The sequence below is a fragment of the Convolutriloba macropyga genome, chromosome 1 (assembly GCF_964194025.1).
Source record: "Convolutriloba macropyga chromosome 1, txConMacr16.3, whole genome shotgun sequence".
In the NCBI taxonomy this organism is placed as follows: domain Eukaryota; kingdom Metazoa; phylum Xenacoelomorpha; order Acoela; family Convolutidae; genus Convolutriloba; species Convolutriloba macropyga.
Genome location: NC_134468.1, coordinates 23,511,407 through 23,529,977, shown reverse-complemented (window position 1 = coordinate 23,529,977; position 18,571 = coordinate 23,511,407). Strand labels below are relative to the sequence as shown.

The 18,571-nt window shown below is 34.4% G+C and overlaps 2 protein-coding genes across 2 annotated transcripts in view; one reads left to right on the top strand and one right to left on the bottom strand.

Moving 5' to 3' along the window:
* Window positions 1–17,934, bottom strand: part of LOC142336736 (C-1-tetrahydrofolate synthase, cytoplasmic-like) — a 42,854-nt gene extending 24,920 nt beyond the window's left edge. The window contains exons 1-10 of the mRNA XM_075385649.1: window positions 17,728–17,934; window positions 17,434–17,489; window positions 17,013–17,121; window positions 11,768–11,947; window positions 11,197–11,448; window positions 10,739–10,841; window positions 10,591–10,667; window positions 10,276–10,482; window positions 9,989–10,100; window positions 9,632–9,813 (exon numbers count right to left, since the gene is read on the bottom strand). Of these exons, the coding sequence (XP_075241764.1) occupies window positions 9,632–9,813; window positions 9,989–10,100; window positions 10,276–10,482; window positions 10,591–10,667; window positions 10,739–10,841; window positions 11,197–11,448; window positions 11,768–11,947; window positions 17,013–17,121; window positions 17,434–17,489; window positions 17,728–17,799 (1,350 nt within the window). The 5' untranslated portion in view covers window positions 17,800–17,934. The remainder of the gene's footprint in view (window positions 1–9,631; window positions 9,814–9,988; window positions 10,101–10,275; window positions 10,483–10,590; window positions 10,668–10,738; window positions 10,842–11,196; window positions 11,449–11,767; window positions 11,948–17,012; window positions 17,122–17,433; window positions 17,490–17,727) is intronic.
* The window catches only part of LOC142347436 (COP9 signalosome complex subunit 6-like), a 527,653-nt gene that overhangs the window by 282,220 nt on the left and 226,862 nt on the right, over window positions 1–18,571 (top strand). The window lies entirely within an intron of this gene.

Sequence of the window (18,571 nt, the reverse complement as noted above, 5' to 3'; positions counted from 1 at the left end):
AATACATTGTTGGCTATTTTCATTGAATTTTTTTTGTCACAAATTCTGGCTAAAAATTTCACAAAATTCGGACTTTTTCATCAAAAACAGCACGAAATAAGTTTCTTTAGTTCACTCTGATTAAATTTGCAGGAAGTACACACCCAAACACCACTAACACAACCTTTGTAGACTGAAAAGGGGGCTAATTCCAGTTCAACTTCCGTTGAGAGTGCTCTGTAAAAAAAGTTTGTCGTTTTTGCTAACTTTACTCGTTGATTATCAAAAACGCTGCATTTAATGTTGATTTTTTTTTAAAAAAAAATCTATATTAAGGACATTCTAAAAATTAAATATTCCTAATGGACAATCAACATTAGCAAGACTAGTTCTGTACCAATCTTGGGCCGTAACAATCCAAAAATAATTCGGATTGTCATCAGTCGGATTTTAAAAATCGATCTTTCTTATATTAATTAAATAACAGAACATTTCAAATCAAAGCTCAGTAGTGATAGGTCCTATTGGCTTCTTTATTAGCTCTAAATTAATCTATCTAGTTGATTGCTTGAAAGCTTATGGTCGTTTTGACTTTTAAAATATTTGATTTTTAAAAAAAATGGCTTATTGAACTTTGCCTCCATTTTTCTCTTACTTTGGTCAACTTGTAGCTTAGTGTCAGCAATCAACGAGTACTCTTTCTTTCTGCTGAATTCAAAATTAGTCTTTATGGCGGTTTTACGCCTTAAGTTACGGTATTCTAGCTTTGATACTACTAGATTTCACATTTTTTTTTAATTTTCAGGTATTTGCCCATTTTTCATCTTTTCTAATTTTGTCAAATTATCACGTTATTATCAGTTAATATATCACGTTTTTCGCGTTCAAAATAACACACAATTGATAATAATTAAATCTTTAAAGATATAGATTGTGGTTCCTTACCGCTTCGACAATACTTTCTCGAAGAATTTAATTGAATTTTTTAATTTTGTCTTAAACTGTAGTTTTTTCTTTGTCTTTTTAGTCGTATTTATTTTCCTGTACAATGACCCGGTTTGATTGGCTTTTCCTGGAAGAGTAGATGAGCCGATGTTCTAATGTTAGAAGATAGATAATGGCTTTCATGACTTTGAAATCAATTGTTTTCCAAAATAAAAAAGAGAACATTTCAACTTCGCAATTTCGTTCCTTTTATTGTCTGTTTGTTACCTGGTCTCGTTAAATAAAGGCTAAAGATGACATTACTTTTTTCATGGGAAGTTTTCAAAAGGGATTGGTGTCACAGAATCTAATGTTTTTAAAGAGTTCGTTATGAATTTACTGGCTTCGACACGGGTTTTTCACAAAAAATAGTGAATTAATTTTTGAGTTTTGTCATATTTGACGTTATTTTTGTAGACGTAAAACATGTTCTGGATAATTGCAGGTCTCGAGGGCTTCCTTTGGAAGAATAAACGAACCTATTCAAGTTTTTCATTTTGTAATTATGTCTTTGGAAATAAATTTTTTTCGATAAAAACAAGTTTTACATAATCTTGATTTTTTTCTTTTTGGTCTAATTGTTACTTAGTTTCATTAATGAGAGGTCACATAATACGTTTCAAGGGAAGGTGTCAAAAGGGATTGGTATCACAAAATCTAATGTTTTAAGAGAATTCGTTTTGACTTTACTGGCTTCCACACGGGTTTTTCACAAAAAAAAGTAAATGTATTTTTGATTATTTGACGTTCTTTTTGTAGACGTCAGACGTATTCTGGATAATTGCAGGTCTCAAGGGCTTCCTTTGGAAGAATGGACGAACCGATTCAAATTTTTCGATTAATGGATTTCATGTCTTTGGAAATAAATTTTTTTCGAAAGAAAACAAGTATTACATAATTTTGCATTTTTTCTTTTTTGTCTAACTGTTGCTTATTTTTATTAATGAGCGGCCACATAATACATTATCGGTGTTCGACGAAGGTGCAATCGAACATATTTTGGGGGCCAAAGTATGGCTTTACGGCTTCCAAAGCATTTTCTGGCAAGTTTTAATTGATTTTTAGTTTGTTGTCTATTTGTTGTTCTTTTTGTAACTGCATAAAAATCGAATACCAAGAGTTCTTAATTCCCTTCTATAGAAACATTGGTAATTGTAAACCTATGGGATATTTTAGTTGATTCCTAATGGTTTTCAATACTTTGAAATTAATTGTTTTTTTAAAAAAATTTCAGCGAATTTTCTAACTTTAATGTTTCTGTTCTTTTTTGTCTAATTGTTACCAAGCTTTATTATGAACTGGTGAAGAACCATTCTTTTCTGGTGAATTACAATTTATTTTTTTAATTTTCAGTTTTATCTGACGCTATTTTGACTTTGTTATTAAGTTTTGCTTTTTAAAACGGACATAAATTTTTTGATGTAATTAATGTTTGTTGTTGTTGTTTCATTTTGCCGTTCGTCTTCGCTCACTTTCTTTATATCGGCATATCTCATCAATCTAATGCATCTTTTCTTTACTCCACTGAGTTATTTGCTTTGGAGGCTATCTTTTCGTTCATACACCAGTTTCAGATGGCCAAAAATGATCCCAAACGTACAATTACTGGTTAATATTCTCAATAAAACCACTGGTTAATATTCTCAATAGAACCAATTAGTCAAACCTTTAGAATAAAAATGGTTAAAAACAAAAAATCTGCTTAAAAAGCTCCCCGCGAACAAAAACATTTCACTCGCTTGGGAGACATTTTTCACAATTCAATTTTCCGCTCTCTCAATACTAGCTTTATGAACAAAAACAAAGCAGCAAAATGGATCAGCAGCATAACATCATTTTTAAATTGTTTCATTTCCTGCATCAATTTTGCTCCGAAAAACTAAAGGTTAAAATATCAAGACTAACGTCGGACAAATTGCTCTAGCGCGACAGGCGGGGCAATTTAATTCAGAGGGGGTTTAGAGTAGATCAATTTAATGGGCCCAAAAAAACTCTGACTGCGGAGGGATTGGAACCCTAGCGCTCCTGCATGATAGAATACCACATTAACGACTTGGTTATCAGTTTCTTGCAGTTTCCAGAGCAATTAAAGGTACTTTTCCAATGTTTCTCTTCTAGTCGCAAAAATCTAGGAGCACAATTTCTCCTTTTCGAATATTAAAAAAACAAGATCACTACACAATATAGCCACGCTCAGCTAACAGCTTTCCCCACAAAAAAAATTGCACAGAACTTCTCTAATTCGTATGGGGCTACAAAACAACCAGCGAACAGTGTTCCCCCTTCTAATTTCTGGTATGTTAAACATAACCGACTTACGTCGGGCGAATTGCTCTCAAACTACCAGCGAGCGGTTGGCTTCGAGCTCGTCAAAATTTAGTGAGGCTAGCTTTAGCTTGATTCGACTGTGCAATTTATATTTTTCTAGCCTTGTAAATAAATCAAATAAAATTAATATTTTAAAAATTTGTAAAAAACTGCAAAGCTTAAAACGAAAAGCTTCCAGATTTTGCATTGAAATTGTTCGAAGCTATTTTTTGTCTCTGGAGTTATGTCAGGCAACCCATCTGCAAGCTTCGTTGCCCAGTAATGATCGCTAAACTCAGAAAAGGACAAAAATAATCAAAAATTTTGAAAACAATAGCAAACTTTAACAAAATGTTGCTAAAATTTAAGATATTAAAATCTTCAAAACTATTTCATTGTCTCAAGAGACTATCCAGTATCTCTATTTCGAGCTTTAAATAGTTTCACTGGCTCATGAAAATCCATAAACTTGGATCATAATAATTTTCCGAAAACTTGCAAAAAATTAAATTTTATTTAAAAATTGCTAAAGCCGGAGTCATTAAAATATTGATATCCATTCTATTAACTCTAAGATTAGGCGACAGCTCATCATCAAACCTTGGAGGAGGTATCTAGGACCCAGGTGTCGGAAACATGAAAAAAAATTTATAAAGATTCAAAAAACTTGAAAAAAACGCAAACATTTTAAAAAAATTTCTGACATTGAAAACATGAAACAAAAAACATCTAAACGCTATGCAGTAGCCTATAATTAAACTCTAGAGGAGAGTTTTGTGGCTCTTCAGGCTGGAGAAACCTAAAAAGTGAAACAATTTCAAAAACTTCAAAAAAAATTTTAAAAAATATCAAGTTGCATAAAAAAAACTGCTAAAATTTGTGATAGAAAAGTTGAAAACTAATCCATGGCCAGAAAACATTTTCCAGTACCTTATTAACCAATCCTAACGGAGATTTTCTGTTAGGCTGAAAGAACTAGATAATGACAATAATTATAAAAAAAAAACAAATGACAATATTTAATTACAAGTTTTGTAAAATAAAAACGCTAAAATTCGTGGCGTTGAAACCTTGAAAAAAATTCCATTACATTTAGAAACTATGCAGTATTGTCGGACATTAGAGGAGGTTCCTTGACACCTAGGGCTGAAAGAACTCAAAAAATGATAAAAAGTTTCAAAAAGCTTGAAAAAATTTTTGAAAATTATTAAAAAATTGGGTGTTTTTAGCAATTGGTTGTTCGAACATAGCCACGGGGAGGGGGTTTACCGGGGGCTGATGTGGAGTTCTGGGCGGCAGCAGTGTTAGGAGGGGCAACAGTGCATTGAGAGGTGGGGGCAATAGTGGGGGGGGCAACAGTGGGGGGGCAACAGTAGGGGTGTCTTCAACCTCTAAGAACCTCCCTTCACACCTTAAGTATAAGTCTCAAATACAAACTGATCTGAAATAGAGTTGAAAGACTTTAAGGGCACTTAATGCCTGCTGTGCGCTACCTGTTTATCCCGTTTTTAAGGACGAAAAGTCAAAAGCTTTAGACGAGAAATCGGTAAAGCGAAAAATCGAATAAAAAATAGACCGACAGGACTAATATAATTGCTAAACTTCGTTTGAGAGCGATTAAAAACCTAAGTTCATTGCATGTGTAATCATAAAAAGTGATAACATAGCTGACAAATTGCCAGAAAATAGCCGCAGTAGCTTCGTAGATCTACAGTCTCAAAAAACAGTAAAAAAGACATCAAAAATAATCGTCTTTTCATTGGAGGCTGACATGTTATATTTTGATTAAGAATCTGTATTAGTTTTTGCAGTCTCTATTAACTCCTCTTAAATTTCCTTCATTTAGAATGACACAGATTCACTTGACCATATCTCTTTGATTTAAATTAAAGAAGTCAATTTCAAAGTCAGGAAGTCATTTTGAGTGAGGTAAGTCACGTGTGACCAAAAATTTAATCACGTACATGAACAAAAAAACTCGCTCCACTAAGAGCGAAAAATGATGTCACACATGCAATTCAGTTGAAATTGCAAGAACGAATGAAAAAAAGTGGCTGTGACGTCATATGGTCGTAACAAAAATCATGACGATGAAAAAAAACATAGCCGGAAGAAACCCAGAAGCCACTCCAAGCGTCAAAACTTCACTAACAAAACCGTAACTGCCACGGAAGCCACTATCTTTTGTTTAAAACCACTAGTTCACCAGCTCTCCAGGTCTGCTCTAAAAACTGGTGAAACTTAAACCACTAAACAAGAGAATTAAAATGCAGCAAAATTTTATATTATTGAAAACGTTTGGTAACGTTAAAAAATCGGAATTAAGGTGGTCAGAAAACTGATAGTCTGTGAAAGCTGACAAGGCTATCAATTGGCCTCAAATAATTCATGATTCTAATCTGAAAAAAGTTGCGAAAGCAAACGGCAGATAATAATCTTAAAAACTAAGTTAAATCTTTTCAAAAAAGAAAGCTCAAATTTAAGAATCAGAAAACAATGATAATGACACCTATAACATCTATAATGACATTTCTAATCACTGCAATCAAGACAAAAAACAACACACTCTTGTTGTACATATGCTAGACAACATGATTTCATACTAATTCAAAAATTAAATTGATCATAGAAAAGACATAAGCAGCAGAAGAATAATCAAAGGCAAAAAATCGTTTAAATTAATAACAAGACCGGAAGAAAGTTGCAGTAAATAGCCATACGTGAATAATTTGGAAAAGTCGGGCTATCAAACTTTCAGTCCTGCCTTATGTTGAATGAAATCAATTGCAAACCAAAGAAATGACAAAAATCTAGGAAAAAGCTGAAATCATTCATTTTTAACAACTGAAAAAAAAATCAATATACCAAAAATAAATGTAGGTGCCAAAGCTAGAATGATACTAACCAGAATGTGAAGAATATAGGTACAAAGTAAGCAACACCTTAACAAAAAGACATTCTCGATTTTTGAAAGTTAAAAATCAATTTAAAAAATTCAAGAAAAACGAATACATTTCATTTTTCAGCATTCAAGACACAGAAAGGATAACAAAGAGCAGAATTCATAAATACGAAACATTGAAACATTTTGCAAAAAAATTGGTCAAAAAACATTTAAGACTGTATTTATTAAGAAGTTTTTAATGTTTTTCAAACACTTAACGCCAAACAATGATTGAATTTTTATTGAAACGAAAGTAAAATCCCTCATGTTGCACAAAAAGACTATTTCCAGCAATTACAACCAAAATACAATTAAAAAAACTGATGAAAATCGGAAAAATATCAAAACCGGATTAGTATATGTACAATTTTATAAAACAAAATTACATCGAGGTAGAAAGAGGCCTTGAGTATATGAATTATCAAAGAGAAGTTGTCATATTAACTGATTTTTGACAAAAAGACGGTTAAAAGATCCAAAAAAGAAGAAATCACAAGAAAAAAGCCAAAAATTAACTAAAAAATCAAGAAGCCTGCACCAATTTTTCAATTGAAACGCATTTTCAGGCTCTGCAAAACACTGTGGCATCAATTTCCAAGGTTGTCATTTCAATATAGTATCGAATAGAATTTATTTCTACAAGAAACTAAATTAAAAGCAAAAAAATTGGACAACTTAGACAGACAAAAAAAACGGCTAAAAACGGTTATCTATATGTGCCATTCAGTCAAAAACTACTTTTCAAAGTCAAAAAGTCATTCACTAAACGCAGCGCATGATCAAAAAACTTCTCTCGCTTAGCGAAAATTTGTTCATCAAGGCAGCTTTTCTCACTTTCGCTTTTAGGTCAAAATGCCGCGTGAAAAAATCTACTTCCTGTAAAAAAACATAGCCGGAAGAATTCCGGAAGCGACTCGAAGCGTAAAAACTTGACAAAAACCCTAATTGCAGCTGAAACCATTACTTTTTTAATAAACCATAAACTCATTACCCCCCCCCCCCCGGTCTGATCTAAAAATTGGCGAAATGGAAACCACTGTCCCCAAGTGAAACAAAATGCCGCAAAAATATTTATTATTGAAAACGTTTGGTAAGGATAAGTGCAAAATAATTAGGATAGTCAAAACACTGATAGCCTCAAAAAGCTGACAGGGCTATCAATTGCCCTCAAATAATTCATGATTCTAATCTCAAAAATATCGCTAAAGCAAACGGCAGATAATAATAACTTAGAAACTAAATTAAATTTTCCAAAAAATAATGCTCAAAGCTAAGAATCAGAAAATTACTACAGTTAGATTTCTCATCACTGCAATTAAGACAAAAACAACATATACTTTTTTCTTCTTGTATATACATGCTAGACAATATGATTTCACACTATTTCAAAAATTAAAATAATCATAGAAAAGCAACAGAGTAAAATTTAAAGGCACAAAAATGTTTAAGAACAATACCAAGGTCGGAAAAAATACAATAAAAATAATAAGTAGAAATTGTGGAAAATGCTTTCTAGTAAAATCTTAGTACTGCCTTATGTTGAATGAAATCAATTGCAACCCAAAGAAATGACGAAAATCTAAGAACAAGCCGAAATCATTCAATTTGTTAATAACTGAAAAAATACTATAACCAGTATAAATGTAGGTGCCAGGACAGAGCTAGAATGATACAAGCTAGAATGTGAACAATGTGGACACAATGTAAGGAACACCGTAACAAAGACTAATTCTTGATTTTTGAAAGTTCAAATCAAAGTTTGAAAGTTTTGAAAGTTTAAAAATCAAATTTAAAAAAACAAAAAAAAACTAACACCATTTCATTTTTCAGCATTCGAGACATAGAAACGACAACGATTCATCCGAGACAAAAATCTATTCTGCTGAACAGATCAAAAAAAGAAAAAGCAGAAATCAAACTTACAAAACATTGAAACATTTTGCAAAGGTCAAAAAATTTTTAGGACTGCATTTATAAAAAAAATTTCACTGTTTTTCAAACATTTAACGCTAAAAAATTATTGATGTTTTTATTGAAACAAAATTAAAGCCCCTCATGTTGCACAAAAAGATTATTTCTAGTAATTAAAAACCAAAATACAGACAAGAAAACTGAGAAAAATAGGAAAAACGCTACCAAAATCGGATTAGCATGCGTACAATTTTATAACATAGCTGGCGGATTGCCAGAAAATAGCCTCAATAGATTCGTAGATCGGCAGTCTAAAAAAAACAGTCAAAAAAGACACCAAAAAAATTCGTCTTTTCATTGAAGGCTTATCTGTTATAGTTTGATTTAAAATCTGTATAAGTTATTGCTGCCTCTATTAGCTGATCTCAAATAACCTTCATTTAGAGTGACACACACCCATTTGACCTTATCGCTTTGAATTAAAGTAAATAAAAGTCAATTTCAAATTGAGGAAGTCATTTTTGAGAGTGAGGTAAGTCAAGTGTGACCAAAAATTTAATCACGCGCATGAACAAAAAACTCGCTCCACTAAGAGCAAAAAATGACGTCACACATGCAATTCAGTTGAAATTGCATGAGTGAATGAACAAAAAGTGGCTGTGACGTCATATGGTCGTAACAAAAATCATCACGACGAAATAAAACCAAGAGAAGGCCAATAATAGCCCCAGCTATCGCTGTGCGGCTATTAAAAACAAAATTATATCGAGGTAAAAAGAGGCATTGAGTATACGAATTGTCAACGGGAAGTTGTCATATTGACTGATTTTTGACAAAAGGACGGCTAAAAGATCTAAAAATGAAGAAAATAATAGGAAAAAAAGCCAAAAATTAATTAAAAAATCATGCTAATTTATGCCGATTTATGTCAATTTTGAACTTGAAACGCGTTTTCAGGCTCTGCAAAACACTGTGCTATTAATTTCCAAGGTTTACATTTCAATATAGCATCGAATAAAAATCATTTCTACAAAAAACCAAATTACAAGCAAAAAATTCGTTCACTTAGACGAAAAAACGGCTAATAACGGTTATCTATATGTGCCATTCAGTCAAAAACTACTTTTCAAAGTCAAAAAGTCACGCAGCGCATGATCAAAAAACTTCTCTCGCTCAGAAAAAAATACTTCACACGGCAATTTCTCTCACTTTCGCTTTTAGGTCAAAACAGCTTCTGAACGAATAGTACTTCCGGTAAAAAAAACTTCAGAAAACCAATACTCCTCTTCGAGTCGTAAAAAGACCGAGAGAAAACCAATACTCCTCTTCGAGTCGTAAAAAACCAAGAGAAGGCCAATAATAGCCCCAGCTATCGCTGTGCGGCTATTGAAAAGATAGCGCCCCAATACAATTCAAATTCTTTTTATTGTTAAAATCCAAGAGACGCCCAATAATACCCACAGCTATCGCTGTGCGGCTACTAATAATTATTTTTACTGCTATTACCTGTTCGTAATACTGGCACGGAAGCTGCTGACCAGGCGTGACCTTGGGTGCTCCTCCGTGCATCTTGAGGGCTCTGATAGATGCTACTATTACAACTACGTTGGGAATCAGACCCGAAGTTCGACACTTGATGTTGAAGAACTTCTCCATCCCAATGTCAGCTCCAAAGCCAGCCTCCGTCACTACAAAGGTGAATTTGGATAATTACCCACAATCAATCAACAAACTTAACGGGATTTGAACTAACAAATCTATGATACATTATGCTCGACATATACAGAGCAGAAGCAGATCAAGCGCCCGTAATAGCGTTTTGATACATGACTGAAAACACTTTTGAAATACGTCATTTCTTACCGCAAAATCCCTCCTCTCCCACCAGTTTCAGAGCGATTCTATCAGCTACAACTGATGAGTTTCCATGGGCAATATTTGCGAATGGTCCAGCATGAACAAACACAGGAGAGCCCTAAACAATGAATCCATGATTCTATTTCCAATCGCATAAATAACTATTGATCTGACTAATGGCAACAAATTGACAATGTTTGTCATCGTTGCTCAACACAATGCATGATTTTTGATTTGTGGCTATATTGTCTTAAGTAATAACTTTGATCTCAACTAATAGTAAAAAGTTGCACCTCAACTGTCTGCATAAGAGTGGGCTGTAGAGTATCTTTCAGCAGCACCGTCAAAGCATCCACAACACCCAAATCGTCCGCAGTAACAGGCTTGCCTTGATTCTGACCAATCACAATCCGACTGATCCGATCCTTCATGTCATTTAAGTCGGATGAGAGAGCCAGAATGGCCATCAGTTCACTTGCAACTGCTATGTCATACTGCGCCTAGAAATCGGATACATCAAATACATTTGACACGCCATCAATGTCTAATATTGCAGTTCCTGTATGGCCGCTAATAATTACAATTTATTGTAGTACAATCTTTTTTACCGTTCTAGAATGTCCGTTCTCGGCATCTCCCAGCCCAATTGTGATCTTGCGCAGATGTCTGTCATTAGTGTCAACAACTGAAAGTACAAATAAAGTAATCAGAGAACAACTGAACAAGTAATTGATTCACAAGAGTCCTCTGTCTCACCTCTCTGCCACGTGATTGTCTTTGGGTCAATATCTAATCGACAAAAATTGCGAATCTCCTCAGGGTTTAAATCTGCCGGATCAGTTTTCGTTATTCCAAGCCTCTGAAACAAATGACAATGTTTCTTTAAAATATAAACCACTCCCAGTTTGGGGGCGTTGAAATTTTACATCCTAACTAGCCATGTGTTACTATAGATTGCAAGAAAATCAGAAAGTGGAAATGGTCCGGGTGTGGTGGGAGATCAGGACGGTTTCGGGACGAGGCAATTTCCAAAAATATAGAAATTACCACAGGTAATATTCCCTAAGCTCACATGCAAACTGATGATATTATAGATCTATTCTGTTCAGTGGGCATAAAACTTTTACGCAATTTAACACACTATTTGTAATTTTGGGGCATAAAAAACAGGGGGTGGTTGGGGCAGAATAGATCTGATATTAAAAATGTATTACCTGTAAGCGTCTTAGCTGGCATTTAGCAAACTCCCGATGACCTTTGATCTCAGGCACCAGACGAGCATAAAGTGATTCGTCAGTTTGATTTCTTTCATGTAGCATGCGGGCATCTATGGCTGCTGCCAGCAGGTTGTTGGCAGCAGTGATGGCGTGAATGTCTCCAGTCAAGTGGAGATTGAACTCTTCCATAGGGATGACCTGAGAGTATCCCCCTCCAGCTGCACCTCCTTTGATGCCAAATGTCACGCCCTAAACAGATTAACAAACCATCCTGCAGTTTTACATTACAAAATTATCTCTTTCTAACTTAATCCAGTGAGCACAATTATGCAAAATAATTGGGAGCATCAAAGGTTTTCAAAAATAGGGAGCCACAAAACCTAGTCTTGTGAGCCGTCCTGTATGTAGGAGTTTGTACATCTGAGACATTCGACAGGCTAATAATTTTAACTGTTCATTTTTAAGCGAATACCATACATTTGAACAAAAGTTATTTCAGGTTATAGTTAAGTATGGTCAAAGCTATTACAGCACCGAAGACGACATCTGTGCCAAAAGACATACGAACCTGGCTAGGTTGGCGAAGGCATGCAAAGGTGTTACGGCCTAGATGAGCACAGAGAGCCTGTGCCAGACCGACCGCAGTGGTGCTCTTGCCCTCACCCAGGGGAGTAGGGGTGATGCCCGTGACCACAACGTAACTCCCGTTCGTGCACGAAGCCAGCCGTTGTTCAACTGACAAGGAAATCTATAAAACAACTGTGCTTAGACAATATCTCCTACACGCGAAATATGCTGCCAGTACACTGGGCGCAAAGTGTTCCTTGTTCCTACTTTTCCAGGTTATTAAACTGAAACAAAAGCAAATTTACAAGCACACGTTTTTGCTGAGGAGCGATTGAAAACATAAACCGAGTAACTTCGGACAAACTTCTCTCAATCGGGGCAATTTAATTATGGACCGCAGCCCAGATGAGGTTTTCTTTATGGGTGCAAAAAAAATCCCACCGGTGAGCGATTCGAACCTCAAACACGGACTTCTCGACAATCATTAGCTACTCGTCTGCTAGGCCCTTGTGATTTCTTATCTTACAATCTCTTTTATTTTAGCAGCAAACTTAACTTCGAAGTGAGAGCAACAGAAATCATAAATGAAGAATACAAGTGTGAAAATGTTCTCAAACAAAACGCAAACGCGGTCATGCAAAAATGTTGCGTAAAAAGATATACACGTTTACAGTAATTGCTTCAAACTCGAGAGCGATTAAAATATAAAATGAACATCGCAGCCGATTAGGAATACATCTTCGAGTAGTGGCTCACCAACGAATTCATTCCTCTGTTTGCTGAAACTTTGCAATTTTACGAGAGGGACAACAAGAATACGTACGTACTTAATATTGATGAGCAGACGTTGAAACGCTATCAAAAATAGAAAAGTTGCCTTAAGTAACGGTTCGATTGAAAATTCTTAATTTTTTAAACAGCGGAGGCCATAAAACTTCAGCAGCCTCCTTCTCTGATTTGAAGGAGAAATCTAGTTAGTAATAGATGAAAAGAAACCTTATTCTGTGTCAAATTGACGGCGAAAGCCTACTTGACAATTCTGGCTGCAGTATGCTAACATTAAATTTTTTTATCGTAGCCATTAAAACATCAGTTATAGGTAAACTTTCACTATGAATTTTTTTTGAGAAACCCGAGGAAGACTAAAGTGAATCTGTAATAGAGCAAAAAAGGTTTTTCTGTCACTCTTGAGAGACTTGATGTCAACAAGGCGACTCGGTTATGTGCAATCGCACATAAGGTTCCGACCCCGCTCATCCACAATTTTGGCATGATTGTCTACCAAATGAGGAACATAGAAAAACTCAGAAATTCAAGTACGTTTAAAAAAATTGGTGTACGAAAGAAAACATAGCCTCGAAAGCAATTAACTCAGTGGTGGAGTAAAAATGGTGCATTAGATTGATAGTATGTGCAAAAATTAAGAAAGCGAACAGCAAAATCAAACAACAACAGCAAAAATTCATTACATCAAAAACTTCATATCCGGTTTAAAAAACAAAATTTTATAACAAAGTCAAAATAGCGTAAGATAAAACTGATATTAATCAAAATAACTTGTAATTCACCAGAAAAGATATGGGAGAAGTCAATTAAAAGGCTTGGTAACAATTAGACAATAAAGAACAAAAACAGTAAAGTTGAAAAATTCGCTTAATTTTTTTAAATCAATTAACTTCAAAGTAATGAAAACCATTAGAAATCAATGAAAATATCCCATAGGTGAACAATTACCAATGCTTCTATAGAAGGGATTAAGAATTGTTGATATTCAACTTTTTATGCGGTTACAAAAAGAACAACAAATAGACAAGGAACAAAAAATCAATTAAAACTTGGCAGAAAAAGCTTTCGAAACCGTAAAGCCATTCCATCAAAATATGTTCCATTACACTTTTTGCGAGCACCGATACTGTATTATGTGACCTCTCATAAATGATGCTAAATAGCAAGTAGACAAAAATGAAAAAAATGCGAAATTAAGTAACACTAATTTTTTTCGAAAAAAAAATTTCAAAGACATGAACGCCATTTATTGCAGAACGAAATAAAAAAAGTTTTTGTCTATTCTTCCAAAGGAAGCCCTTGAGAATTGCAATTATCCAGAATATGTCTTACGTCTGCAAAAAGAACGCCAAACATGACAAAAATCAAAAATTAGTTTACTTTATTTTCCGTGTCGAAGCCAGTTAAGTCAATGCATTCTTACAAAATATTAGGTCGTGTGACACCAATCTCTTCTGAAACCTTCCTTTGCAACAAATTTGACACATTTAGCGTGTAATTAACGAGACTAGATAACAAACAGACAAAAGGAACAGAATTGCGAAGTTTAAAAGTGTTGTTTTTTTTAAGATTGGAAAACAATTGTTTTCAGAGTCATGAAAGCCATCAGCTATCTACCAATATCAGAATATTGGCTAATCAATTCTTCTATTAAATACCAATGAAACCAGCTCAATGAATAGGAAATTTCATACGACTAAAAAGACAAAGTAAAACCGACAATTAACGAAAAAATTTCAAAAAAATTCAAATAAGTTCTTCGAGAAAGTAGTGTCGAAGACTTTAAAATCATAATCTATATCTTCAAGGATTTTAAGATTATCAATTTTGTCTTATTTTGAAAGTCAATAATTTTACATGTGAACTGTTAATAACGTGATAATGTGACAAAACTAGAAAACGTGAAAAATGGGCAAAAACATTTAAATTAAAAAAGAATGTGAATTCTAGTAGTATCAAAGCCAGAAAACCATAACTTAAGGCGTAAAACCGCAATAGACATTAAATTTGATTTCAATAGAAAGAAAAAGCATTCTCTCATTGCAGGCAATAAGCTACAAGTTGACCAAATTAAGAGAAAAATGGAGCTAAATTTCAATAAGTCATTATTTACTTAAAAAATAAAATACTTTTAAAAGTATTTTAAAAGGACCATAAAAGGACCAGAAGTTTTCAAGTAATGAACTATATGCAAAAATGTGGAGCTAATTTGGAAGCCAATTGGATCTATCATTAGTGAGCTTTAGTTTGAAATGTTCTGTTATTTAATTAATGTAGAAAAGATCAAATTTTTTTAATAAAAAAGATCGACAGTTTACAATCCGAAATATTTTTGGATTATTCCATTTCAAGATTCGTCCAAACTAGCCCTGCTAATGCTATTTGGTCGTAAGGAACACTTAATTATTCGAATGTTATAGATATTGATATTTTGTTAGTTAAAAAATCAAAAATAAATGCTGCGTTTTTGATAATCAACGAATAAATTTAGCAAAAAACGGCAAAGTTTTTATTACAGATCATTTTCAGCAGAATTTGGAGGAAAAAGCCCCTTTTTGAGTCTATAAAGATTGTGTTAGTGGTGTTTGGGTCTGTAATTCCTGTAATATTAATCAAACTGGACTAAAAAAAAACTTATTTCGTGCTGTTTTTGATGAAAAAGTTTTAATTTTGAAATATTTAGCCAGCTTTTTTCGACAAAAAAATTAATAAAAGTAACTTACAATGTTTTTTTCTCTTTACAAATAAAGATCAACAACTTTTTTTTAAAAAAAATAACAAATTTAAGCAAAATTGGCGAAGTTTTATTCAAAAATTCCGGAAAATGTGAATAAACTCTCACCGGAATTCACTCTATTTTCTCAAAATTCAAACCTCGATAACTTCCTGTAAAAAACGAAAATTAAAAAAATCTTTTTAATTCCATATTCTACGCTGGACAAGCTTTCTGGTGATACCAGTCTCAACTCTCTACGACGAATATATCGATCGGCCAAAATTCACGGAACAAAAAAAAACCCATTTGAGTATATAGTTCCTTCCCCCTCAAGAGCGGTCGGAACAATAAATGCTATTGCACTACGCCCTCTGCTAAACCGCTTGAAAAATTTCAAAAGAAATGTACTAAAATGATCTTCAATAAAAGCATCGCGAAATCTGAAATAGCATAAAAGATTCAAAATCGAAAACCAATGCAAATCATGAACAAATGAGAAGGTAAAAGACAACAAAATTTAGAATTCTAAGAACAAATTTCTAAGAAAAACTCACACCTATTTAAATGGAATGACGAGAAAACTTTTCATTCAATATCAATTAATTACCCCAAAAACTATTGATCAATTCTCAAATTATTTTCAAAACTTTCACAGAAAGCTCCAAACAGATGACAAAGTATTTTGGAGCTTGAAATCGGCTATGATCCGTAAAGTCTCTCATCTTTATACAAGCGGTTTAATTAAGTTAGATTGCACAAAAACAATAAAGCTCGCAAAATAAATGCCATGACATAAACATCAAATTCCAACCAAATCATTCTCCAAATTTTTAAGGCAACTTAAATTCTGATTCTTTAGTATTCCAGCCATAACGAGTTCGGGACTTACTTTAAGTAGCCATTTGACCTTAGCATGTTTTATCAATTTAATCTTCACCAAGCAATTGAGCCAACCGATTCACCAATTCGGGAGTGCGATAAGTTGTAAAAATTGTCATTCAATTGGCTTAGAAGCTCATACAAGAGAGAATGCCACAATGTCGCGCACAACAATCGGTTGCTGACTACTGGAAATCACTGAGCAAAGTCAATGCTGTCAGCTTTCTAGAGCGGATCAAATGGCTGCAACTAAAAGGCGCAAACATAACCTACGATTATCGTCGAACCAATTACTCTCAATTAAGTGGTGGGCTTTTCGTTCATTTTTGAGGGCAAAAACTTAAATCGGTCACAAAAGATACAAAAACTGCGAAAAACTTTGTTTGAGAGCATTACTCTTAAAACTGTAAACATAGCCGACAAATTGCCGAAATAGCTACGAAATAGACCTGCGTGCCGTACAATATGGATAGAAACAGATACAGATAAAAGTTGAAGAAGTTATTAGCGCCGCTCAAAAAGTTATGTAAAAAACATTCAGCGCAGCGATAAATTAATAAAGCTTGTTAAAATTCAATCCACAGAAGCCTTTTTATTAAGGAATTTTATTACACATATGAGTTCCTTTGACCTTACACTTTTCATTCGTTTTTGAGGAGTACACTGCCGCCAATTGAGTTCAGCAGCATGAAATTGTGACTGAGAGAACAATTGAAATCACGTTAATCTCAAAAAGTTTAGGATGTAATAAGTGTCATTCGAGAAGTCACAAAAAGGCCAACTAAAAAAATTTGCATATAAAATACACACACACACAAGTGCTTCAAGCTTCGTTCGAGAGCAATTTAGAAGAACCAAATTTCACCTTAGCCTTGAATTTTCCATAGAGGTCCACTTCGGAGGGCAGGAGACCAATGTCCTTGGCCAGGCGAGACACGGGCTTGGGGGTCTGGGCGCGAGAGATCTGGATGTCACTGTGAAAGTAGACAGGGATCGTGTAGGATTGTTGTTATTATTTATGCAATCAGCACCAGAGGCACTCATCAGAAGACAGCTGGCACAAACACAAGTAGGGGATACACAACAGACAAAGTGATCACAGAAAGAATGGCAACACATTTTAAAAATTCACACATTTCATGAAATCATGCAACTCAGAACACAAATTTCACGGCTTAGGTCCATCAAATGCACAAAAGTCACTCGTCATTCATCAAGTGCAATTTGAAAATATGAACAACCTAAACCAATTTCTCAGATCAATTTTCAGATGATAAACAAGTTACCTGGGAACTGGGCTCTTTGGAGAAACTGGCAACGCAGAGTCCTTCCAGATTTTTGCCTAAAAAAAACCAAGTTTGGATCCGTTCTATCTACCAGCACAAGCTATTTAACCCAAATGATCAAGTGCTTTTTAAGTACCATGTTACCATGTGTTGAAATATCATGTCCGTGCTCATGCATTAAATATATGCACACTACGTTAGCCAGTCCAAAAATGACCGAAACTTTATTCAAAAGAGTATCAAGCAAACTCTATGATAACAGACTGAATTCGGACACGAAGCCAAAGCTATCACCTTGACGTGACTCAAGTTGTAGAAGCGCTTGGCACTTTCGAGGGTGTTGCGCATGAGCATGACAACAGTCATGGGTCCAACACCTCCTGGAACAGGTGTGATGAAAGATGCCCTCTCTGCACAAGGGACGTAGTCCACGTCGCCAACCAGTCGGTAGCCCTTTACAGCAGATGAGTCAGGAACTGAGTTAATTCCACAGTCGATTACCACTGCACCCTCTTTAATCCAATCGGCCTAAACACCTCCACATTGCAAAGAGCGACCAACTAACAGATTTGCTTGTATTTTATCAAGGTTGAACGAGACGAACGACCAAGCTATTTTAATTTTCTGGTGAAAGTGAGGAGTAATAAAAAAGCAGTAGCGGAAAAAAGCCAAAAAAGGAATAATAACATGCCGCTCTGGTCCGCTGGGATAGCGCAGAAACCGGTATTATAATTCTCATTTATCTTCTAAGAATCCATTTAGCTACTCAGGTCTGTTGTTACTAAAACTTAGACTCTATCGTTAGACACCCAATGAATCTTTATCGACAACTAATTGCCTCACACTAAAAACCATGCTCCTACTTAGACTCTATCGTTAGACACCCAATGAATCTTTATCGACAACTAATTGCCTCACACTAAAAACCATGCTCCTATTGAAAACAAAAGCTGCAAAAAGTCGACTGGATCTCATAGGATGCAATCGGTTAAAAACAAAATTCATAAGATCTAGATAAAATTTCACTTGAATGCACCCATATCTCATATATATATATATATATATATATATATATCGACTGCAAAAAGTCGACTGGATCTCATAGGATGCAATCGGTTAAAAAACAAAATTCATAAGA